A 25,933-nucleotide genomic window follows, 5' to 3' on the forward strand; every position below is an offset into this window, starting at 1 on the left:
ATCAAAATACAAACGTCACGACGACTTTATCTATTTCGATGTTTATTTACTCCCTAATTTTCTAAGCGTGTTTACAATTTGCTAGTTATTCCTTTATTTTGTAATTAATTTACCACTAAAATGCCCGATCCTGCCAAACGCTTAGAACCCATACTATTCGATTATCATACAACCCAACGAACTGATTATCGGGATGGGGATATAAGTGCTCCTATTCGGACTGTTTTTAAGGAAAAACTGGGTCGTGAAAGACCTAAGCATATACCATTGAAAAATATACACACTCTTGTAGACTGGGCCGTGCCTAATGTACCTTTCAATCTGTTCTTCAAACCTAAGGATGTAGTTAGGACCAATCCCTACCATGTGCAGGAGACTTTCGTAAGTTCTCATAAAGGTTACAGCTCATTAGAGCCACCCGGCACCCGACCAGCACCGCCTCGACTTTCGGCGGGCAGGCCACATCGCTCGAAGAACAGATAACCGTTGGGGGAGAAAAGTCCTCGAGTGGCGACCACGAACCGGAAGACGAAGCGTTGGCAGGCCTCCCACCAGGTGGACTGACGACATCGTGAGAGTGGCGGGAAACCGGTGGATGCAAGTCGCGAGTTGTCGTTCATTGTGGCGTTCTAAGGGGGAGGCCTTTGTCCAGCAGTGAACGTCTTCCGGCCGATGATGATGATGATGACAGTCACCAGCACCAATATCTGACACAACAAGCGTGCATAAATATCTGATACGACTCTATTTCTAGGGCCGGAAGGACGTGTCAGTTATTTTTGCACGCTCCGCTGTGGCAGATATTAATGCTGGTGACTGTACTTACATATTTTAATACGTACCCCTTTGTAATTGCTTTGTGGTTTGGTTCCCGTTCCAGTTGCACCCCGAGGACGAGGGACGTGAACTGGCGCAGAAGACGCGACCGCGGCTCGTGATGACGCCTGCTGTCAGTATGGATGACGTCGAGAAACAGTAGGACCACATCACATCTCGGCCTAATATACGACCCACCAGGTGTCGCGCAGGTTTTCTAACGATGTTTTCCTTAGCTGCAAAGCTCGTGGTAAATTTCAAATACAATTTCGCACGTGTAGAGTCAAGGAAGCTGAATCGTGTACTAGGATGGAACTTTTTCTTAACTTTAGGAGCACAAAGGTTCCATCCTGGTACGTGATTCAGTTTCTTTGACTGTATTTCGATTATTTTATGATTATACTAGCTTTTGCCCGCGACTTCGCCCGCGCGGTGATCCCTCGGGAACTGTACATTTTTCCGGGATAAAAATTAGCCTATGTCACTCTCTAGCCCATAAACTATCTCTATGCCAAAAATCACGTCGATCTGTCGCTCCGTTTCGACGTGAAAGACGGACAAACACACACATTTTCGCATTTATAATATTAAGTATGGATTATGTAGGTGCGAGTCCGGATTGAGCCCACGATCCTCTGCTTGAGGGCATAGGCCAAACCACTAGGCCACCACGAAAGAAAGAATACATTTATTCACATTCACAAAGATGCAAACAGGACTTGGAACTAATAAGGGTGGAAACTAAAAAGTTGAATCAAGTTAAATGGTAGTTGATTGTACAAAACGACTTACTGGAAACGGTTCCGTTGTGACACGAAAATTACTCATAGATCGACAGATATTCATGTCCCACCATGGTTTTTTAGGGTTCCGTATTTTTTGGAACTGTTGAATCTTTAAATTATTTTTTAATCTTGTCCACCCTTTGGCTACGCACTATGCGGTTAACCGCGCGGTTTTAGCGCGCCGTCCCTCTTAAATGTAGGTACCTATCGCTTCAGAAAGAGACGCATATTGCGTACGTAGCCTTATTGTTTCTCCATGAACTGACAGTCCTAAAGGTGATTTTCCACCAGCGAGGCGAGACGAGGCGGGGCGAGACGAGAATTGAAATTTGTATGGCGGCGCCCTCCGGCGGCCCGCGGTGGACGCGCGAGAATGCATACAAATTTCAAATCTCGTCTCGCCCCGCCGGTGGAAAATCACCTTAACACCATAGCTGCTGACCCCATAGCGCTCGTGACATGATGGTCAAGGACATATACCTGTCAACGGCGCGAAAGTCCATGGACGAAGCAGTGTTGCCAGCGAAGAACGTCCGAGCCCCGTTCCCTGGCCCCTACGCCCCCGCCAACCCGGTAAGCAAAAATATATTATTTTCACTTTTTTTTAGTCAACTGAATTATTCAATTATTTAATTAAAATAATTAATATTCTTAAGTAATAATTCTTAGTGGCAATGGGCAGGCCACATCGCTCGAAGAACAGATAACCGTTGGGGGAGAAAAGTCCTGGAGTGGCGACCGCGAACCGGAAGACGAAGCGTTGGCAGGCCTCCCACCAGGTGGACTGACGACATCGTGAGAGTAGCGGGAAACCGGTGGATGCAAGTGGCGAGTTGTCGTTCATTGTGGCGTTCTAAGGGGGAGGCCTTTGTCCAGCAGTGGACGTCTTCGGGCTGATGATGATGATGATGAATATTCTTAAATTAAATTAATCGTCCCTCATTTTGGTTAAATTATTTGAAATAAAATATTCGAATGAATCTTTTAAGAGTAATACGGAACTCTTCATATGCGAGTGCGACTCTTACTTATATGGTTTTAAGATATCGTCGTCTGTCAACTTAATCCCACAATTACATTTACATATTTTTTTATCGCGGTTGTTTATGAACCAACGAAAAATACGGAGGAGGTTCTCAAGTAAAATATTAAATAGATAATATAAATAAATAAAATTTATAAAAACAAATGCTATACCCTACCAGGGTTCATGTTAACTTTGAGAGCTTATGTTACATGTATGCAATAAATAAAATAAGTCGACGCGTATATATTTTTTTTGTTTGACCACTTGACCACGTATAACTTTTTAGAGAGTAGTCAGATTTTGTTTTATATGCTTAGGTATTGTCACTTTTTATCTGGATATAATGATAAATAATGATAAGATGGTTCTGTCTTCATTGTTCCACTTGAGGTACGTAGGAACCATCAGCTAAATATGTGGTCTACCACCCTAAAGTTGATAATCGTTTGCATGTCATAAAACAATAATGCCAATAGACGTGTTGAACAGCTTGAAAGCTCGACTTTAGCGACATATTAAATTGATAAGAACTTGTTTAAAAATTGATAGACCACTTATTTGGCTGATGGTACCTACTGGTACCTACATCATCATGGTGTAGATTAAGGATGGTTTTATTAGGTAAATATTAGGTTAATAAAATTATAAGCTGTGCTTGCCAAGATTAAAAAATTAAATCGTTAATCGGCAAGTCCCACACAATATACATACAATTATAGGTAGAGTCATTCACGATGACGCGTGCCGTGGTTCTTATTACAATGTAATTAATGTCAGGATGGAGAAGATTAGCCCATGACAGGGAAGAGTGGAAGAAACTAGGGGAGGCCTATGCCCAAGGACAACCTGACCAATAAAATGGTTGCCGAATACATATTTACATAAAATTAAAGTGGGGAGTAGAGTACTGGATAGATGATGAAAAAATTTGTCTAGACTTTGCCCCCCTGACTAACTACCTATCTAACTATTACTACTACAAGTTATTTTTAAATTTTTTGTACATTAGTTTATAAGCTTAATTTATACCCACTACTTTTTTTTTTGGTCAGAGAATAAAGGCTTTATTATTATTATTAATGTCTAATTTTGACAAAATCACGCGTCTTCGTGGATGGCACTAGGTATATTACTACTAACCTTCATTACTAAGGGGCTGTTTCACCATCCATTGATTAGCGTTAACCGACGGTTAAATGTGATGCCGTCTCCGTCTATTCGAACAAAACAAATAGAGACGGCATCACACCTAACCGCCAGTTAACACTAATCAATGGATGGTGAAACAGCCCCTAAATGTATCGCTTCTCTCACAGATAACCCTGCAAAAGCTGCAGCCGTGGCCCGTGTCTCCCGAGTGGCGCATGGACTCTGTCACCTGGGACCTGCGCCAGTTGCGCGCTTATTGCGAACCCAGCAAAGAGTTCTGGTTAAAGCGCACGCCTAAGTAAGTCACATGGTAAAAAGGTAGTTCGTATGTGTGTTGTATGAATTTTGAAAAGCTTTTACCAACTTTTTATTCCGTCCTGAATTTTAACTTTGGACTCACTTAAGCTTAAAATGGCATTCGTTGTCACGTATCTGCAGCCTTCACCGTACCTTCCCGCGCGTACCGTCCTTCTCACTCCCGTATTAAACAACATAAGTGTCGGCGGGACGGTACGATACGAATTTCGATTTTAGTATTTCGTAGTAGGTTCCTATCTCATAGTTCTGAATTTTCAAAGCAGATCTGTCCCCAGTTTGTTTCATCGTCAGATGTTGGTAGCCAAAAAAATAGAATTTCTTGCTTCTAGACGTTGCGAGTTGGATATATAAGTATGATGCGTGTGTCGCGTGACATCAACGAATGAAATTATTATTCTAGATGTACCGTGTGTGATGCAACGGCAGCTCGGGTGGCGCAGAAAAAGATGGAACGCGAAATGAAAAAACTGTCGTGAATATCAAGCTTTATTGTCAAACGTACACCGTGTTAGCAGAAGTATATAGTTAGTAATTATTTTAGGTACCTACCGCCACAGGAAAAAATAGGTTCATACATACAATTCTATTACAAAACGACATTATTTGTTACAAGGTTCAAACGGATTAACTCTGACAGAAAAAAGGGCTATATTTGTCGGAAAAATTATGATAGTGAAACAAATTAGATCTATTATAATAGCATAGTAGTTTTAGTAGGTATTTTGGTTACAATATCTAAAACCTCTTATAATCCGCTGGATCCCAAAGTTTCAAAATCTAAGTAATAAGTTTCAAAAAGGACATCATAATGCTAGCTCTCACTGTAAAATAACCGAATAGAAAGATGTACTTTTACATTGTTAATTAAGAGCTAAATTACCAAATATAGTAATGACAACGGTCACATTTGGCATTTATGGATTCTGAAAGATGTGGCAGTATGTTTACAACATGTGGCAACACTTTTGGATAGATTTTATTTTCGAGTAAATATAGTAAATTGACATATTTTTTTTACGTTTCATTGCATGCCCCACTCCTATATTTTCGTGCGACTATACCCTTACAATCTGAGATCCTTAACAATAACTTTAATATCTAAATTAAGAAATATCACATTTGAATAGCGTTGACTATACAGTGCAATGTAAACTCTAAATATAGCGAATATATCTGCTGAAGTTCATATTACGATATTACGAAAGAGCCTGTAAATACGGCGACTTGATGCAGTGATGCTAACGCGAGTTAAGGTGGTATCAGATGGTTTTTTTTTTGTTTATAAGTGACACATCTGCTCACTAAGTGATACAGATGTCCTGCCATGTTGGATATTTTCAATCGGCATTATTCACTCTGATTCCGAACGAATTTCATTCGACGACATATCAGTAGAAAATAACAAGTGAATGTTATTAATAGCATTTCATTTGCAGCTAAACCATGCGAAATTGAAATGAAACAAATTACATTCACTCGAGTGAACAGTCATTCAAGTGAACCGTCTGATATCACCTTTATATTACATTTTTGATAGAGATGAAAAGTGTTTGCATCGCATTCGTATCGCTATAAAATGTCACCATGGGTGTTGTGTTGGTAGGACACAGGACCCAAAGGTTGACCTGGCTACTTTCAGATGGTGACATTATAACAGTCAAAATTACTGAACACTCAACCTTCATATAATTTTAGATCAAAAATCATCCTATTTCACAAACTGTAAACAAAAGTATACCTACACTGTTAAAAAATCATAAGTATTTGTTATGCATTTTTGCTAATCAATATTTATACATAAATTCTACTGAACATAAGATTCAAATTCAATGTCTGCATTTTCATGAATAATTATTTTAACACAGACATTTCATATTCAGCTGGTAACAATATCATTTTCAAATACATGTATATATTTTATTTCAGTCTCTTATCATTTAAACTCTTAACTAATTTACATTCCTTAAAAAAATTAATACCCCCACAAATATTTCCGACTAGTAATAAGGTCCATTTCGTCGAGTACCAAATTTGGCACAGACTGGACTGTAAACGTGTTAAAACAATATCTCAATATTAAGCAGTTACATTTTAAACTTTAAAAACTATAAATCCCTACAACATCTATTATAGTTTGCACGAAAGCCATTGGCCGCTCTCTGGGTACTACGGGTTTCAAACATTAGCACTGGACTTGCTAGCAAATTGACTGCAGCAATGACGCACTAAGGGGCTGTTTCACCACCCATTGATTAGTGTTAACTGTCGGTTAAATGTGATGCCGTCTCCGTCTATTCGAACAAAACAAATAGAGACGGCATTCACATTTAACCGTCAGTTGTGGTGAAACAACCCCTAAATCAAGCTACGACTAAAAAGCCTTCAAAGAATTGTTCCGATTTCGGGAAAAAGTTACGCGTAAAAAAAAACGATTGCGGTACAATGTGATACTGGCGCTATACTGCGAAGTGCAAAACTTGAACTTCGTATCTTGCTGTCCCGCTGCCGCTAATATTAATTAATACGAGAGTGAGAGGGACGGTACGATACGAACTTCGAACTTCGTAGTAGCCCCCCCGAATAAAAGTACGGGTAAAACAGCGACGCGGAAATCGAACGATTAAAATGCGACTCGGGAAAACGCTGCATTGAAACAACGCTTTGTCGAAGCCTATCTAACAAATCTTCGTAAGATCCTTTGCAAGTCCGTCCAATAACCATTCGGTTTCTTTTTGTTATCTCACTCCTTCTACTAAGTAGTACATTTAACTTCCTGGGACCTGACTTTTTAACACACTTTTTGCTTACGCTCCAGACGTGGTTCAGCAGCTTTGTTGTTTTGGATATTATTTCAAAATTCTTAAGATTCTTTTTTCAATTAACAATTTGTACTTTATTTTATGGAGTACATTCGGCCGTTATTTTTAGTGTTAGTTAATTGGTCCTTTATAAAGTACAGTCAGTGTGATTCGGTTGGCGCTCGACTGATCAAACAATCGGAGCTACTCGGAGTAGTTCGCAGTGATTCGGTTCGATTGCTCTGTCGAGATATTGTACTACTTGTACTAAGAGCAGGAAGGAGATGGGAACAGTTCATTCCAGTACAGTGTCAGGAACTAATCAATATTAGTTTCACAAGCCTAATTCTAATGTTGATTGAAAAGCATAGTACATTTTTCATTGTGCAGCCAACAACTCTCGACAAATAAAACGACAACAATTTAAGAAATGTAAACATCCGCAGTCCGCCTTTGTACAAGTATCTTAAAGTTTGTCAGTAATGTTTTGTTAATTTTCTTTTGTACAATAAAGAGTTTACATACATACATACATACATACATCAATTATTTTAACCATTCTTAAACCAACACTTATAACACTATTTTATACATATAAATCAAAGCTCTGACCTGCCGGTCATATTTGGGCCAATCAACTTCTTTACCGACACTAATCTGTCCGCGACATTTTTCAAACAATTGCGTATTTTTGTAAGTGAACATGATTTTTCTGTAATTTAATAGATGGTGTACATGAATACATGCCATCCTACGCAAGTCCAATCTATTAAACCGTGAAATATCTTGTTGGAAGTACGATTTTTTGGTAACGCAGGAGACAATTTTGGTAACGCAGGAGACGCCCAAAGTGTCGGTAAAATAGTTGATTGACCCATTTAAGCACGCATTACAAGTTTCATCATGTCTCCCCCAAGGCTCTCCACTCAGACACAAGATAACAAGTTTACAGGCTTATAATAACACATTATTGAAAGGCTAAAATCTCATCTGTCCCGAAGACCAAAAGACCAGCGCCGGCTGCAAGGCCAATATGCTGAGTTGGTACCATTTCGTGACAATTTGTTTTTGTCTTTTTCTTCGTAGGTACCACATAAAAATGACACGAATAATAAATGTTTTGTCTCTTCTTTTATGCGGCGTCTTATATCGCGTATTTCTACTCCCTTAACGATCATGGTAGTCGTTGTTGTTGGTAGTCTCGTAAGACTGAGGTACGATACGCTGAAATGATTAAAATGTGGACCCGCCCTTAAATACAGTGAGATACACCTTTGACCTCATCTGCACTTAACATCAGGTGAGATAGGGGTCAAACACGGTCAGTTATATGTTAAAAAAAAAGTCGCCACCAATACGTCGATGACACTGCAATGCCTCGTAACCGATAATGGCTAATAACGCATAACTTACAATATCGTCACTACTTTGAAAAAATCTCGTATCTAAAATCAATATGTCAACAATATTGAACCTTGATGTAATCTATAAAGTTTATTCAGAAAAATTATCTATTTTGAGCTACGAGTTTTTTTAAAGTAGTGACGATATTTAACTAGTGTTTACCCGCGGCTTCGCAGACGTAAATTAATTAGATCCATTAGATTACATTATAAACAATGATGTCAAATTTCATGAATGTAAGCCCAGCGGTTGTTATTTCGAGATTTTAACCCTATCCCGTAGGAACACCGGGATAAAAATTAGCCTATGTGTTATTCCAGACGTCCAGCTACCTACATACCAAATTTCATGACTCTAAGCCCAGCGGTTGTTATTTAGAGATTTTATCCCTATGCCGTGGGAATATCGAGATAAAAAGTATCCTATGTTTTAATCCAGGTTATAAACTAACTTTTTGCCAAATTTCATCCAAATCCGCCCAGCCGTTTCAGCGTGAAGCAGTTTCACATTTAAAATATTAGTAGGATTTCAAGGCTCTTGTAATATTTGCCTTCAGTCAGATACGGTATTGCAATATCATCGACCCAAACTTATTTTGCGTCCTAGAACAAGCTGAATTTTAGTATGAAATTAAATGCAGAGTTGTTACGCGATTCTTAATTCAGTTAATAACAAAAAACTTATGTACAGTTACCAGCACCAATATCTGTCACAACAAAGCGTGCATGAATATCTGATACGACTCTATTTCTAGGGGCATTAGGACGTGTCACATATTTTTGCACGCTCCGCTATGGCAGATATTAATGCTCTGTCTCATCTCTGATTGATGCATAGCTTTAGGGTTATGTTTTTACACTCACATTCTCCCATAATGTATCCCTTCGTAGCGGCGATAGCGGACAGAGGGTCATTCGCTCGCTTCGACCAGGCATATGTTGGCGAGCGCGAGCGCCGCATTCTGCCGCACTATGGGGTTCGGGTCCTTAATCAGCTGGAGCAGCCGCGTCTTGGCGCTTTTGGTGACGTCGGGGTCCAGTTCAGTCTCTTCGGGGTACTTCTCGGTAATGCGGTGGAGTTCGGCGTACAAGAGTCCTGAAAAATCATTCGATATATAAAAATGACGATGAAAACGTGGGTAGATGTGTGCCAGTATTAGTTTCTTCGAGCAGTGTGCGTTTAGCAGTGCCTGCCATGGCTTGTGCTCCGGGAGAAAGGGCTAAGAATTAGCCCGAAACATGTCGAGCTAAATTCGATTAAAGCCGTGAGTTAACCTTTATATTTCACTGTGAGTGTCACAGTAGTTTCATGTTCAAAGAAAGTTTTCTACTAAATTCAGTCCTCATAGAAACGTATTCTCCTTTTACGAGTAACAAAGGAGGGTTTGGTTTCATCTCCTCCCTGGCACAGTGCAGGTAGATGACTGCGCTTTGCGGACGCTTGGCCACGCTGCCTGGCATGTTATCTACCAATTGCCTTAGCAGCAGAGACAGAAACTTTCCTACTACATTCAGTCCTCATAGAAATTTATTTACCTATCAACAAAGGAGGGTATGGCTTCATGTCCTCCTGGCAGGTAATTGACGGCGCTTTGCAAACACTTGGTCATACTGGTTGGCATTTCGTCCGCCAACTGCCTTAGCAGCACAGACAGAAACCTTTTCTCTAACGCTTACTGTACATTCTGTCATCATAGAAATATATTTACCCATCAACAAAGGAGGATGAGGCTTCATCGCCTCTCTGGCACAGGGCAGGTGGTTGACAGCGCTTCGCAGACCCTTTTTATATAAGAAGGGGAAAACGAGCATAAGGGTCACCTGATGGGAAGCAATCACCGCTGCCCATGGACACCTGGCAACACGAGGGGTATCAAAGGTGCGTTGCCGACTGCACTGTTGAGAGACTGAAAGGCTCGTTTTTTTTAAGATTCCTAAGCTGTACCTCTCTGGAAACACTGTCCCAGGAAGCTAGTTCCACATTTTAGTCGTCACTTGGCCACACTGGCTGGCTTTTCGTAAGCCAACTGCCTTAGCAGCACAGATAGAAACTTTTCAACTACATCCTGACTTCATGGAAATATATTTACCTATCAACAAAGGAGGGTGTGGCTTCATCTCCTCTCTGGCACAATGCAGGTAGTTGACAGCGCTTTGCAGACACTTGGCGACACTGGCCGGCATTTCGTCCGCCAACTGCCGAAGCAGTGCAGACAGAAATTCATCCAGGTACAGTCGGCCCTCGTCGAGGAGATGCGTTTGGATTAAGTCGTTGGATTTTTTGACGTTGAATATCTTGAATGTTTGCTTTAGAGTGAATTTACTGGCCTGTAAAAAAAAAACACGCTTTATGTTAGCTTCACTTGTAACTAACAAAGTAACGAATAACTGTATAAAATTAGCAAGTAATGTTTTAATCTCTTTACAGTAATAATTAATCCTTTCTGGGTTAGTTTTTATCGACATACCTAGAGCTAATTTTTTCCGAATTAAAAATTGAAAAATTACATATACCTATTATGATATGAGAGCAACATTATAACTTTTGAATAGCATGGGTTTGAGTAGTAATTTGTTGGTAGTAGTTTGGTAGTAGTATTTGGGTAGTAGTAGTAGTTAGTAGTAAAATTAGGATTTAATATTTTAATCAATTCGTTTTCTATGATTTCATTTGTAGCAAATGTTTATCCTAAATTATATAGAACCGTGCTGTTTTTATGATTTTTTTATAATATCAATAGAACGCAGTAGTTTTTGGTTTATTTTGTAAAAAATATAAAATAAAACATTGGTTCTGAAATAAATTCGTTCCATGAAAATTATGGCAAACAAATACATTAAGATCGACATATGAAATTCGGACAGACGATAGAGAACCAGTAAATCATCAACCCACTCTGTTTAAATTCACCGCAAAATAAAAATGTTATAAAAAAAAATAGTTTTTTAATACTCACCCTAACAACAGCCGGGTTGTTATCACACAGATGCAACAAAAAGCACGGCAGCGAGCTAACGCCCTGATCAATCAGCTGTTCAGACTTGACCCGCCCGGCAATAATCCCGAAGAGGCGCAGAGAGCTCTCTCGCAGCTGGGCAGACTCCGTGTTCATGAAAGGTCGAATCTTCTGGGAGATGGAGAGCAGCTCTCTATCGTAGTCTTTGTCGAGTTTGTCGATTTCTATCAGCAGACGGCTGAGGCCTTGAATCGCTGCTAGGGGTACGTTCTCTGATGATTTTCTGGAAATAAAACTTAAAATTTAACTCACAGGGGGCAATTATTCGAGCGTTTCAAACGCCTCATTTATCTGGTCACATTTTTTACGAATTGGCTGTAGATTTTGATGTCGTTTTCGATTATTTGTTAGAGTTCCTGTATTTCTGCCAGGTAATTAAAAAACTGTATCAAAATATTCGGCCATTGTTACAGAAAAGTGTCCATAAAAATGAGACGGTTGAAACGCTCGAATAGATGTCCAGGGCGCTTTTTTTCTAGCTGTGTCCTTGTCAGGTTGGACTGGTTGGAGAGGATAGCACTGAGTGACAACCAAATAGACTTCCTGAAGAGAATAGGCCGGCACTTTGTGACGTGTCATTTTATATTCAAACATATTTATTTTTTGAGTTTCTTTTAAGAGAAGTTGATGTTAGAGCAATATTCAGTCCGAGGGAGCGGGGTTTATATAATGAGCTGCCTACTGAAGTTCTTAGCGCAGACAGCGCATGACTCACGGGCTGGTCCATCCATGCTATGATGACTCACGGGCTAGTCAATCCATTCTATGATAACTCACGGGCTAGTCCAACTATGCTATGATGACGCACGGGCTAGTCCATCCATGTTATGATGACTCACGGGCTAGTCCATCCATGCTATGATGATGCGCGGGCTAGTTCATCCATGCTATGATGACTCACGGGCTAGTCAATCCATTCTATGATAACTCACGGGCTAGTCCAACTATGCTATGATGACGCACGGGCTAGTCCATCCATGTTATGATGACTCACGGGCTAGTCCATCCATGCTATGATGATGCGCGGGCTAGTTCATCCATGCTATGATGACTCACGGGCTAGTCAATCCATTCTATGATAACTCACGGGCTAGTCCAACTATGCTATGATGACGCACGGGCTAGTCCATCCATGTTATGATGACTCACGGGCTAGTCCATCCATGCTATGATGATGCGCGGGCTAGTTCATCCATGCTATGATAACTCACGGGCTAGTCCATCCATGCTATGATAACTCACGGGCTAGTCCTTCCATGCTATGATAACTCACGGGCTAGTCTATCCACGCTATGATGACTCACGTGTTAACAGGCGCGTCGATCCCCTGGCTGAGCGCGGCCAGTGCCCCGGGCAGCGCGTGCGCACGATGCTCGGGCTTCAGCTGCGCGATGCCCGCAGCGCCGCGTAAGCACGTGGCGCGCACGCGGTCGCTCTCGTCCTTCCAACCGATGTTGATGATGGCGAGAACTGTGTCTATGAGGACCGGGTTGTCGTTGCATCTGATAAAATTCAAGTTTTGGAGTTACGTCACAAGTTTCACTACTTGTAAAAAAAGGTCGTACCTACCTCAAAATCGATTATTTTTCTGAGTGAACATTATAAAAAGTATAATACGAGTAAATTTTGTTGATGTGCTGATTTGAGATAAGAGACTTTTTTTAATAAGTTGAAAGGTAGTTACAGGTACGCCACAGTTACAGGTATGCCACAGGTATAGGTACGCCACAGGTATAAGAAGGTACGCCACAGATACAGGTAATTTACAGGTGTAGGTACAGTCACGATCGTTAATTTGGGACCCACTTAAGATCGAATATCTGTCATTTTGTATGACAATTCAAAGGACTTTTTCACGAAATGGGTCCCAAATTAACGATCGCGACCGTACGCCACAGGTACAGACGCCATCAGATATTTCGGAGCTACCGAAGTGGTCAAAAATATTGCACTCTATTCTCAAGGCATCGAACGAGTTCAAGTTTCGATATTTTTGATCACCTTGGCCGCAATATCTGTTGGCGGCTGCATAGTATTATTTATTAGTCAATATTTGTTTTATACCATTAAATTTATTTAAATATCTCTTGACATCTGTTTTGTAGTATTATTTATTATTACGTATTGCATGCAACGTTTGACATTTTGTTTCGTTAATAAAATGAATGTATGTTTTCTCTTCTTTATTTATTTTAATTAATATGCGAGTGTTTTGATTTTGTGATGTACGCTTGCATGTGTTTTATTCAACAAATAAATAAATAGGTACGCCACAAGTATAAGCACGGTGGGGCCACAGGTAAAGGTAGGTAAAGACAGTTACCTGTAGCCTGTAGGTGAGGTCCGACCGAGGCTGCCTTTTTAATCTCGGCCGAGACCGAGAATAAAACATATTCTCGGCCGAGATCGAGACCGAGACACAAAAAAATAAGTTTCTTTTCCATTTTTTTTTTACCTAAATAAACACGCGACATAAATGAAAAAATGTCCTATGCATGTCCCACAAACAAACTTAATTATTTATCACGTAAATCAATCTACAATATTAACAATCGTTATCGAAAAAAAATGTACGAGTTGTCACTTGTTAACTCTTGTTAGCAGGTGCATAGAATAAAAATAGTGGTGTCAGTGAGTTGCAACTACCACACGCACGAGCCCGAGCGGGGCGACCAATCAAAATCCCAAGGAAAAATATAAATAATAAATAAATATCATGGGACATTTCACACCAATTGACCTAGTCCCAAACTAAGCAAAGCTTGTACTATGGATACTAGGCAACGGATAAACATACTTATATAGATAAATACAATACTTAAATACATATTAAACATCCAAGACCCGAGAACAAACATTCGTGTTATTCACACAAATATCTGCCCCGGCCGGGATTCGAACCCAGGACCTCAAACTTCGTAGTCAGGTTCTCTAACCACTTAGCCATCCGATTGTCAAGGAAAGCTACACCGCGCGCCAATATTTAAATTGAGTGCCGCCGAGGAGTGTCGGTCGCGACCGAGAAATTCGCCTGTTTGGGCCGAGACCGACATCGAGATCTCGGCCGGATTTTTGTCGAAACTGAGACCGAGACCTCGATCTCGGTCGGACCTTACCTGTAGGTGAGCGCGGCGTGCGCGGCGGCGTGCGCGGCGGCGCGCTGGGGGGGCAGCGGGCTGCGCGCATGCGCCGCGACGCGCGCCACCAGCCGCGGCAGCGCGCCCGGCTTCTCGCGCGATATGGACGAGCTAAGTATGGGCGCCAGCTCCAGGATCGTGGTGGACGGGTCGCCGTGTTCCACACTAAGGCAGAGGGAGCAGGCTTCCTTCACCTGTAAATTAACCAGAAACTATATTATCTAACATGAAGACGCTCACAATCGCATTCACTGGCTTTTTCTATTCCAATTACAAGGTAACCGTGGTGCCACTAGTGGAGTATAGATTACTTGCGATGGCCGCTACTTAGTTTGGGGGTTAAATGATAAAAAGTACCTGGGCGACCGAGCTTCGCTAGGGGCAATATTATTTTTATATCGTTTTTTTTTTGGACCAGATATTTATTAGAATAAGATTTAAAAATTAAACAAACTAAAATAAAATAAAAATAGAAAACAAGTCTAGATTTCAACCCTACACCTCCTCTTTTCCTGTGTACCTGTTTTCTGTATCGCTTACTATTTCTAGTGTACAATAAAGAGTAATTGTATTGTATTGTACATGTCCAACGCTATACCGCCGAGCCAAGAGACTGTTTTCAAAGAAATCCAAGTTACCAGAAGTTACCGATCATATTAAGTAGGTATATAACTTTCAAACCATTATAATTCATCACATTTTTGCAGAGATGGGATCAAGTTAGGTCGATTATTCGCCCCCGAATGCCCCATATTAAATAATAATAATAATAAGCCATTTACATGGGGTATTTCTATGGGGATATGAAATTTGTTATATGGGCCATGTAGCAAATTTCATCAAAATTGTTAGAACCGTTTCCGAGAATCCTGAAATATATAAATATACAAAAATTGCTCGTTTAAAAGTATAAGATAAATATTTTTTCACACCTCCCCTTCAGAAAAGTAACTTTTCCTCCCTGACGAGAGGGAGCAAAGTGCAACTTTTCTGTTCAAGGCTTTTCTAAGTGTTTTATTGCAAATGCCATTTTTTAAAGTTGATAATTGTAAAGCCACGCCATTTTCTATGCTGGTTGTTCTTTAATAGAATTTAGAATTATTTTTTCAAGTTTCCTAATGCTCGGTTTGAAAAGTTGTAAGCAACAAACCACTCGGGAGCAAAATTATTTTCATCTTGGGCGTTAACACTCGAATCCCTCATTACGCTCAGGATTCTACCCTCGCTACGCTCTGGATTCTATTGTAGAATCCTTCGCTACATTCTGGATTCAATGAACGCCCTCGCCGTAAATACACCATTTTGCTCCCTTGTGACACAAATAACTATTAACGGTGGCCTTTGTCTAAAAGTAAGTAAGACACAAGATAAGCTAATAGAAATTGCATCTAGAACTCACCTTAGTACAGCCCGCTCGATCCAAGAACGCGTTAAAGGTATTAATAGTGATCTTGGCCGGTGACAGCTTAATAGAATCCCTGTTAGGTATGAACCCGAACCGCTCCTGCGATTTGTTCTGCGCCGGCGCATATGCGGGCGCTTCGGCTTCTATGTAGCATGCCAGTGTCGTGTATAGCACTGCGAAGAGGTCAGTGAACTTGGCCTCGCATATAGGGTTCATTGAATCCTCCTGAAGCATTTCCCCTAGAGCGCTTATTAACTGAAATAAAACGAAAACTTTATCATCAATAATTTTATAAGACGTACCAAGTCAAGGACACTATGAAAATCAATCCGTTTTCTTTGCTCTAAATGTACGGCTATGATTTTTTTATTCTCTTAACAGTAACCCTCGTTTCGAAGTGCCTTTTCCAGAAGGACATCATTGTAACAGTCATCCTTATTCATACCTTTTACAATAAGACACTAAACGATGTTAGTCAGAAACTATTTGGTCCTTCGAACCGGATTTTTGTATATTTTAACGGTCTTTATTTACAAAATCAGCGTAATTTTTTAACATCCCACAGAGTCCGAAACATTTTTAGTACTCACAGTCAAAGGTTGCAATGCTGCAATGTGATGGTCAGTGATGTGATAAGGGTCCTCGTACAGCTCTATGGAGCCCATCAGACGGAGGAAGTTGTCCACGATGGCTGTCGACAGACCCTCGTCCTGGGCTACGTAACGCCAGCAGCCTACTACAGACCTAAAATAATTACATGTCTTTAGTAACATGAGTAACTGATAGTAGCGGAGGGAATCAAATGGGCAAAGTGACTTTTTTACCCAACTGCCCGATAGAGGGTTATGATTTTTGTGCATATACATGTAGGTCTATTTCTTGTCCTCTCTATAGCTTAAACTGCTAGAAGGTTTTAATATATGATTTTTATGTATCATTAAATTCGTCCAGATTGGCAGTGTGACATAGGGTTAGGGTACATAATATTTAAAAATGGCGTTTACGAAAAAAAAAGTATGGGGGAATCGTTTTGTTTTTTAGTATTACACTAAAAATGTACCCACATCAAATAAAAGCTAATAAGCCTATTACTTAAAATAAATAAAGTTACCTAACAGAGTTCTAGACTAATAGATTTGTATTTTCCTTTTTAGTTTTTATTTAAGACAGTCGGGTTTTTAACAAAAAAAACCCCTAGCTTCTCGTGGAATAAGTTCACGTACGTGCGCACACTCCAAAATTTATACAGCAAACAAGACTACAACTATACTCTAGGTTCCGTAGTTTGGGCCCAACCAAATTTGTTCTATCGTAGCCTATTATAAAACTTACTCTTTCAAAGGCAGCCTCTGGGCAAGCAGCATAGCTGTTACAGCGTTGGTATGATGCCGCGTCAACGAAGTCATCGGCCGCATTAGCTTCGCCCTCGTGTCATCACTTACACGATCCATTGTACTCAGAACAACCTCTACAATCCTTTCCACACTCTGAAACAGATCCTGGCCTTTTTTAACAAATAAAGCATCCAACACACCACTGATCCCCGTACTTCTGTATTCTTGGTCATCGTAACTTTCAAGCAAACTTTCGATAAACTGCATGGTGTGGTGATGAGGTATTTTTGGAGAAATAATATCAGATAACAACGTGCAGTAGTCGCTGATCATTGTTAAGTCGTTTGTGAGGACATTGTTTTGCATTTGCAGTAGCGCTGCCATACATTCGTCGTCTGGTTCAATAGTATGCCCTTCATACAGATCTTGTATTTGTATGATTAGCTTAATACAGTCTATCGTAGTAAGTCTGACTGCGAAATTCGTGTCAGCGATACCAGGAACAATCAAGCCTAATAAGTAGCCCATCTGGCCGAATTTGCTTGGTGTTTCGTAATTCAGTTTCACGTTTTTGATGTAAGTGTCGAACATGACTTGGAGGATAAGTACTGCCGCTGTTCGTATTTCGTCGTTCTCGTGACGTAGCCATTCGATTAGCAATCCTATTAAATCATCTATGGTGCTAAGACAAGTTGATTGAATAATAAGTTCTCTAATTAGTCTGTGAAGCAAGGATAGGCTATCGTTTAAGGTTTTTGCTAAGAGGTCATTTTTGTCACCGTTTCCTCCGATTTCATACTTCCTTTTGAACGATGAAAGCTCTCCAAAAATACTGTTAAATAATACTCGGAGAATAGTATTCCTTTCTTCAGGTAGAATACCCTTTTGTAGCTTCGTCAACGCTTTAGATGCCTTTACAATCATCGGGTATAACTCCACATTTCGTTTCTCCAAGTTATTATTATAGATCTGTTCCAAAACGGCATTCAGCAACATCCATCGGTTCCTCAAAGTCACGTTATGATGAGCGGCTGGGTACAACGCTTTACTGATTTCATACAGCGTCGTAATACTAGCTTTACACAGATCAAAAGGTGGATTAGACTTCAAAATCTCGTACAAAACCGCCGTCACGTTGTCTCCTAATCTCGCAAGAACGTGCACGTCTAAGCAATTAGCAGCAACTTTGCCGTAACAATTTATTATAGCGTATTTAACTATCGATAATTCAAAATCGCCTTTAGAAGCCCTTGAAGAAAGAAAATTGAGCAATTTACTGCTTCTCCGTGCTTCATTGTCTTTATACGCGGCATCTAATTCATTTAGAATAAACTCTCCATGCTGCCTCGAAGATATGCCAACAGCTTCACTAATGTAATCTGATAATTCCATAGGTATGGATTTCAGTTGGAAAAGGATCAATTTCAAGACTTTTTCAACCACCGCTGCATTGGACATGTGGCAAGAGAGAACGCCCAAATACTGCAAGGACACTCCTTTTATCATTGTCGGTTGTTTCTTCCCGTTGATCTGCTGAGAGAGCAGCGTGGCTATGGTCTCCACCCATTTGTTACTATTGACTTGCTCGATAGCAGATACTAGAAGGTCTAGCAACATTTTATGCCATTGCTCTTGAGACTCATTCTTTTCTACAAACTTAAGCAGTCTTTGAATTTCAACCGTCCACGAATTCTTCAAATTCTTGTGAATATCACCAGAGTATTCTTCAAGGAATGTTAACAGATTATTATTTCTCTCAACCTCTTCAGGCACAACTAAATGGGTTATGCATCTAATGAAGATTAGATCGGCTGAGGTTTTAACTTCAATTGTCTTTTCCGGTTGGTCTTCTACAATGTCGTCAGAGTTGTTCTGCAGGAGTGAAGTCACGCAATGACTGATAGTTGACATGGATGGGGTGAACTCGTCGACCGTCAGAGCATTCAACAGTAAGTTCCTAAGTTGAGTTCTGACGCTTGTCACAGTGTTACACATCAACACAAGTGAGCTCCTACACGTGTCTTGCAGATCTATTACTTCCTGTTTGGGCACATTCCCTACTGGTTCGAACCCGCAGTGTTTTATAATAAACTCAACCATTGCGAAATCATCCGCCACAGTTACACAGTTCCTATAAACCAATCCTACTATAGCTTTGACGAGTAACTTCTTCATTTTCAGCCCTTGCTCGTTGGCTATCATAATTTTTAACAACACTATGAATTTTGCGGTGTATCGTTCTATGAAAATTTGAGACGCCGTGATCAAATGAGTGATAACAATAACGGCTTTCATTCTGTCTTTCTCTTGATTATTTTTACACTGATGCAGTAGACCTTCGACTGTTTGATCGGAAAACTGGGTGGTCATATGATCGAAGCAGCGTAGTACTTCGAAATGGTTCTTTACTGTGTGGGGTTGGTCGTAATCTGGTTCTAATAGGACCAAGTTGAAGAGTACATGGTTGATTGAGTTTATGACGCTGTCATTTAAAGTCAGCTTTGGGTTTAGAGCTGATGGTGTGAGTAAGTACGATATGCATTGGCTCACGTAGTAAAGATTGAGCTGGGGTCTGCGGTACATACTGAGCAACGAAAGCATGAATTTATTAACAGTATCGTTGAACTGTCTTTCCGATATGAGTCGGGTGATAGGCCCTAAGGCTTCGAGCACTGACTCGGCGACTCTAGGCTCGGTGGAAGGAAGCCATTGGTTGTACAACACGTCGAATATCAGAGAGAACTCTGTGACAAAATTGTCTTTGATGGATGTTATGTTGTCGTTTTCGACGTTGTCGCCGATTTGTTCAGACACCGCCACTGCGAAGTGGCCGAATGCTGGAAAACAAAATTCAAGGTTATTTTAGGATATTGAGTAAGTGAGAGGAAGGCATTAACTTAAGGGGCCTTGTATGGCATAGGTACCGCCAAAGTTACAGAAACTCACATTTCTTTGGGATTGCAAGTGTCTCCAGAACAACTTCTTAATAAAGAACTTTTTTTTTTTTATTCGACTGTATGGCAAACGAGCAAGTGAAAGAAAATGAAAGTGTTGTTCAATTCAACAACCAGAGACAATTCAATTGATTTTCGGCTATCTGACCTTGTCAATTAACATACTGTTTAGTTGCAAGTAATGATTGTTATTTTCCAAAAACACTATGCCCACAGAAATTATTTCATCGATGTACAGGCTTTCAGAAGTGGTGTAGAAAAACTTCCCAGCACAAAGATTCACACCAGTCTTCATGTATTCCAAGTGTCCGTTTCCTACCTATCTAAAATATATTGAGGTCAGCCGTATCGACGGCATATTGGCTACAACTGGCTACATAGCGACTGACCGTAAGCGAAGGCTTGTTTGACCGCGCTCTGCCGCAACAATGGCAGAAGTGGCAGCATCTTTGACAGCACTTCCTTGACGTGTGGTACCAAGGCGCGAGTGTTGACCGCCGCGAGCGTGCCCAACGAGTGCGCCAGGGTGTAGTGCGGCACTGATGATGGGGACAGCTGGTTTATTAGGGAGCGGAGGACCTGATGACAACAAATGATAAGGGTGAGACGGACACTATGGCATATGTAACCCAAGTATTTTTTTTATTTTTATTCTCTATCCATCCCAGCCTATAAACGTCCCACTGCTGGGCACAGGCCACCTCTCAGAACAAGAGGGCTTGGGCCATAGTTCCCACGCGGGCCCAGTGCAGATTGGGAACTTCAGACGCACCATTGAATTGCTTCGCAGGTTTGTGCAGGTTTCCTCACGATGTTTTCCTTCACCGCAAAGCTCGTGGTTAATTTCAAATGTAATTCCGCACATGAATTTCGAAAAACTCAGCGGTGCGAGCCGGGGTTTGAACCCACGACCCTCTGCTTGAGAGGCGATAGGACAAACCACTAGGCCACCATGGCTATTTATTCTCTATATTTCTAATTAATCTCGTATGCTACCAGATGTTAGACATCTGACACTGATCTGAGAGTCTAACATCTGCTAGCATGGTGTATGGTTGTGTTGCTCTGAAGATGAGCTCTGGTTGAGTTCGAAACGCGTCAGTTTAGTGTGGTGGTGGTGATAGAAGGGTTTGTGTGTGTTCTTACAGTGAAGAGGTGGAGGAACTGCATGAACACGCATATTTTGCATAAACTTAGCTATCGTAAGGTCGCGCGCGGGTGAGCAAAAAAATTCTTTTAGTTCTATAAAAAAACTAAAGATCAATAAAACGAGACATGACATAACAGTAATTCATTGTTAGTAAAAACAAATATTTTATCACAAACTAATAAAATGTGAAGCTGATACGATAACGGTGTATTTACACACTATGATTCATAGAAGTCTGGTCGGCTCAGGCAAAAACAATGAGTCTCTCTTTTACATAATCACCAGCTCATACTATATTTGCATGCATCTTTAAAATCTTTAAAATAGTGGCCTTTGCTCGCAGCTTCACTTGTTTGAATCATTATTATGTTATATGAAAAATATGCGTGCAAAATTTCACATCTCTAACTATTGAGATTTTTAATTTCAGTCCTGAATAAAATTGTATTATTCATGTTAGATACCCATACAGTTTCATCCAAGACTGAATTACAAATCTCGACAGCTAGGTCACCTCTGCTGCCTCTGCTGTCTCTCTGTCTGTCCTAGCTAGAGACACGGAATTTTGCAGCAAGACAGAGAGACATACGGACAGACAGACAGTGTAGGAACATAATTTAAAAAATCCTAGATAATAGAACTTTCTCGTGGATCCCTGCATCATTTATAGAGAACTAAATGGACATTCATATATCAAGTCCTGCCATCAAGTAAATAACGCCAAGCGTACTTCATATAGAACTAAATATTATTTGCTTTTAAAAATAACACAAACAACAAAAGATTCAGGACTGGGTTCAATTTTTAATAAAGTTCATTAACCTTTTATGACTGCTTACAAATTTTCTGATTGGATCATATATGGCATAATATTTGTGCTTCAGCAATCCTTAGCACAGAACAATAATAAACATGACATGACATATTGTCATATCCATGGTGATACACGTAACAAGTTTTTTCTTCTAACAGAGAATTCATTGAGACAAAACTTGGTATCTCCAAAGTTGCGATTTTACAGATGTCATAGTTTTGTCGCAAAGGTGCGTGCGATATAAACCTTTATTTATACATACAATTCATGGCTTGAATAAAATAAATAAATCAATCAAAACTGAACCGCAACATCATTTTTAAGAGATAGATAAAAATATTTTCGTTCATTGATATGAACCTCTACAAAGTAATACTTCAATCAAATGTTTAAATATAGACATACCAAGTCCAAATGCTCATGTCCAACAGCAACCAGCACAGCCGAGGCCCCCATCTGCACGGTGGGATCAAACTCAGAGTTCTCCGTCATGGCCTGGAGCATGCAGCTTGTTAGTTCTGATGCTGTGCTGGCATCCAGCCTCTTTACTTGGTTCACGCATGTCTGTTCTAGGACCCTGAAAAAAGATTTAATTTAATAATAGAGTAAATTAAAAAAAAAGGTGTCCTGTCTGCATCGGCACCTAAACACCTTTTATAGCATTTTTTTGGGTTTGAGTCACCTTAAGGGCCAAATACACTATGTCCTTACTTTTGTTCCTTATTTATACTTTTAAAACTGGTACTTTTAAGGTGCTTGTTAGGAAATGGGGAATTGCTGTCAGGAAAAATCGGGAACAGCCAGACTCTCACAGGTAAAAAAAATACCCGCCTGCATGTCCCAAACTCCCTGGAGCCTTGTGTAGTATACACTAACCACAACAGAGAACACTAGCACAACCTACCTTCACTGCATGCCTCAAGCTATGTTTATATGTATACAGTCGGAGGCAAAAATATCTGTACAGCCATAGCATCAAATATGTATCAACCTTATGGTCAGTGGCATAAAGGTATATAGATATTTTTGTCATCTTGGTAACGTACATATATTTATGCCCGGTATTGACGGTAATATTATATTGAATGAAAATAAACTAAAGTAAACTATGAAATAGTCAATAATAGAGATGGGCCAAATGTGGTTTGAACAGAATACGAGCTTTGGCCGAACATTTCGTAAAAAGAAAAAATACGGCCGAGCTTCAGTTCAATAGCCTGCCCTAGTAAATTCGAATAGATAAATAAGACGAGATTTTTTAATTTGATTGTTGAGAACATACTTTAATTAATGATTAAAAATACTTATCGTTTCTCATTGTTTAGTTTGTGAAAATTGTGAAACAAAAACTTTTTAGGGTTCCGTACCTCAAAAGGACAAAACGGAACCCTTATAGGATTACTTTTTGTCTGTCTGTCTGTCTGTCTGTTTAACTGTCTGTCTGTCTATCTGTCTGTCTATCAATACCCTTTTTCTCAGGAACGCGTGGAGGTATCAGCTGAAATTTATATCAAATACTGAGGTCTACTGTCAATTGGAGCTGTGAAAAAATCAAACTTCTAAGCCAACGCAATCAAAAGATGCAGCCGTTTATGCTGCAAATTTCCGCAAATTTTCGAAACTCGCAAGGGAATCAATACCTACAGGGTACTTCCCGTGAACTCAGAATCTTGAAATTTGGTATGAAGGTAGCTATTATAACACAACCAACTAGAAGTCTGAAAATCTTAATTTTTTATGTGTGTCTGTAAATACCACTGACCAATATAATATGACCCCACACTACATACATTTTGATTAAGAGTAGGGCTCTGCATACACTGGATGTATTTAATCACTCGGAAAATGCGAGTATTATCTTCAAGACATGATTCCCGTTTACTTACATACCTACCTATAAATGTGTGACTCGCACTTGCCCGGTTTTTTTTAATTCAATTTAAAGTCAAAGTCAAAATATCTTTATTCAATTTAGGTTTAAACAAGCACATATGAATGTCAAAAAAAAAACTACCACGGGTTCGGAAAAACCTCTGTTGTGAAGAATCCAGCAAGAAACTCAACGAGGTATATATTTTTAAGCAGATTTGCAGATTGTAATCAAGACGTTTATTGAAAGAATAGGTACTTAATTTATTTCATTTTTGTTGCACATTTTATTAATATTAAAAGTTAAAAATGTATTATTTTTACCAAAATAACAAAATTGAATAAAAAAAAATTGCACACTACTTGGTTTAAAACATAGACAAACACACTAACTGAAAAGCCCACATTGAAACCATTGCTGTTAAATTGGCTAACAATTGATTGACAACCCCATCCTTTATTTTTCCAATTTATAGTATGAAGTAGCAACTGGATTATTATGCAAAAAATATATGTTGTAGGCCTTCTGTATAAGGAAACACCTAACAAAGAAGTGTTGGTGTCGCTTTTCTAGAAAGCAAGAAAAAAAAAACATATCTCAGAAAATTACAGATAGGAAGCTGAAACTTACAGGAAATAATACTTGTCACAAGGGCTCTTTTTAAAAAAATTACGGGAAACATTTGATGAAAGGGCCGATTTTCCATGCAAACACAGCTACACTCTTTCACGTCTTAAGCATTTAAAAGGTTAACACTAATTGACCTTATCTCAGATCAAGCAACTGATAATGTAGTATGTTCACACTGCACATGTACTATAAGATATGCAATATACAACCGTGAAGGCTTTAACTAAAAAAATATATATAACTTGATGATTTACTGAACCAGGTGTTAGTTTGCAGAGGTCTTTGGGGAGGTAAGGTCGCGGGTGAGCAAAGAAACTCTTTTAGTTCATTTATAACTTGATGACTAAGAAATTGGGGGAAGTACCCCTGGCATGAAACAAAATTGTAAGATTCTTTTGAAATAGGCTTTATTCTTGTAGAAATAAAAACTATTTTAACCTGACCAATAAAATCGCATGCACTATACCAAATCTGTGACGAACTCAATCCTTTAAAAATGAGTTTTGAATGATGTAAATAAATAAAAACAATGGACACTTAGAATTGCATGATGATTTACTGTCATTTCTTATTAGTATCCATTACAATGGTATATTATATTAAACATCTGAAGACAATAAATATACGTTTTCCTGCTCATTCTGGTAACTAATACTCACTTTACAATATTTCCCAACTGCGGACCGTTCACTTTAGTATTTTTGTAGAAGTCACAAAATATTTCTATCACTTCGTTCGGGTAGGAATTCGCTATCTTTGTCAGCGACTTAATAACAACATTGTTGACAGAGTTCTCTTTATCTCCTATGGCATTTATTAACACCGTCACAGTCTCTGAAAATAACGTGAAACATATTTTTGAGAAGCCGTAGAAATTATCCAGTTGGATTATTTAAAAATGTGATTGCTACAAACCTTTAAGAGACTCGGCTTTAGGCGATGCCATTATTACATCTACATATACTTTCGCCTTGAAATGATTGAGTAAATTGTTGCAGTTTTATTTATGTATAAAATTTCGTTCGGTACGCAACTATCCACAAACAACACAAATGACAAGGCGAAGACGAACGAACGAAACTATCATAGGATGGTGACGGTGACATTTGGCGTATGACATTGACATTGTCATGTGTCAGATAAAATTGTGTTGCCATGAACAAAGTTAATATTCTACTACGCTGCCATCGCAGTGAATAGGGAATATTAGGCACAGCTCTGCGCAAGGGGCGACACTAGCACAAGCCGCCATGTCACGTCAGTTCTCTTTATAGTTTTTTTGTCGCCATGGATCATAATTATTAGTAACAAAATAGCATAACATTT

At 39.6% G+C, this 25,933-nt stretch overlaps 2 protein-coding genes across 2 annotated transcripts; one reads left to right on the forward strand and one right to left on the reverse strand.

The window, feature by feature from the left end:
- Nucleotides 1-5,105, forward strand: LOC141426396 (uncharacterized). The gene is made up of 5 exons (XM_074085271.1): nt 1-381; nt 881-975; nt 2,051-2,174; nt 3,945-4,075; nt 4,496-5,105. Exons 1-5 carry the CDS (start codon nt 121-123, stop codon nt 4,569-4,571), a joined length of 687 nt encoding a protein of 228 aa, XP_073941372.1. The 5' UTR covers nt 1-120; the 3' UTR covers nt 4,572-5,105.
- c11.1 (maestro heat like repeat family protein c11.1) lies at nt 4,569-25,698 on the reverse strand. The gene is made up of 12 exons (XM_074085268.1): nt 25,523-25,698; nt 25,267-25,441; nt 22,513-22,684; nt 20,533-20,722; nt 17,188-20,026; nt 16,446-16,599; nt 15,850-16,110; nt 14,430-14,644; nt 12,618-12,815; nt 11,254-11,536; nt 10,387-10,624; nt 4,569-9,392 (listed from the first exon to the last, which is right to left on the reverse strand). The coding sequence occupies exons 1-12, from the start codon at nt 25,551-25,553 to the stop codon at nt 9,208-9,210; spliced, it is 4,941 nt and encodes a 1,646-aa protein (XP_073941369.1). The 5' UTR covers nt 25,554-25,698; the 3' UTR covers nt 4,569-9,207.
- Nucleotides 25,699-25,933: the final 235 nt, after the last annotated feature.

Source organism: Choristoneura fumiferana, chromosome 3 (assembly GCF_025370935.1).
Source record: "Choristoneura fumiferana chromosome 3, NRCan_CFum_1, whole genome shotgun sequence".
Classification (NCBI taxonomy): domain Eukaryota; kingdom Metazoa; phylum Arthropoda; class Insecta; order Lepidoptera; family Tortricidae; genus Choristoneura; species Choristoneura fumiferana.

Excerpts from the sequence above, each read along its gene's own strand:
- c11.1 (XM_074085268.1), bottom strand. The coding sequence starts at position 25,553 with ATGGCATCGCCTAAAGCCGAGTCTCTTAAAG. Across the intron at positions 20,723-22,512 it reads GACATGAGCATTTGGACTTG|GTCCTCCGCTCCCTAATAAA; the intron begins GTATGTCTATAT and ends TGTTGTCATCAG. Across the intron at positions 16,111-16,445 it reads CAGCATTGCAACCTTTGACT|TTAATAAGCGCTCTAGGGGA; the intron begins GTGAGTACTAAA and ends GTTTTATTTCAG.
- LOC141426396 (XM_074085271.1), top strand. The coding sequence starts at position 121 with ATGCCCGATCCTGCCAAACGCTTAGAACCCATACTATTCGATTATCAT. Across the intron at positions 976-2,050 it reads ATGGATGACGTCGAGAAACA|CGCTCGTGACATGATGGTCA; the intron begins GTAGGACCACAT and ends CTGACCCCATAG. Across the intron at positions 2,175-3,944 it reads CCTACGCCCCCGCCAACCCG|ATAACCCTGCAAAAGCTGCA; the intron begins GTAAGCAAAAAT and ends CTTCTCTCACAG.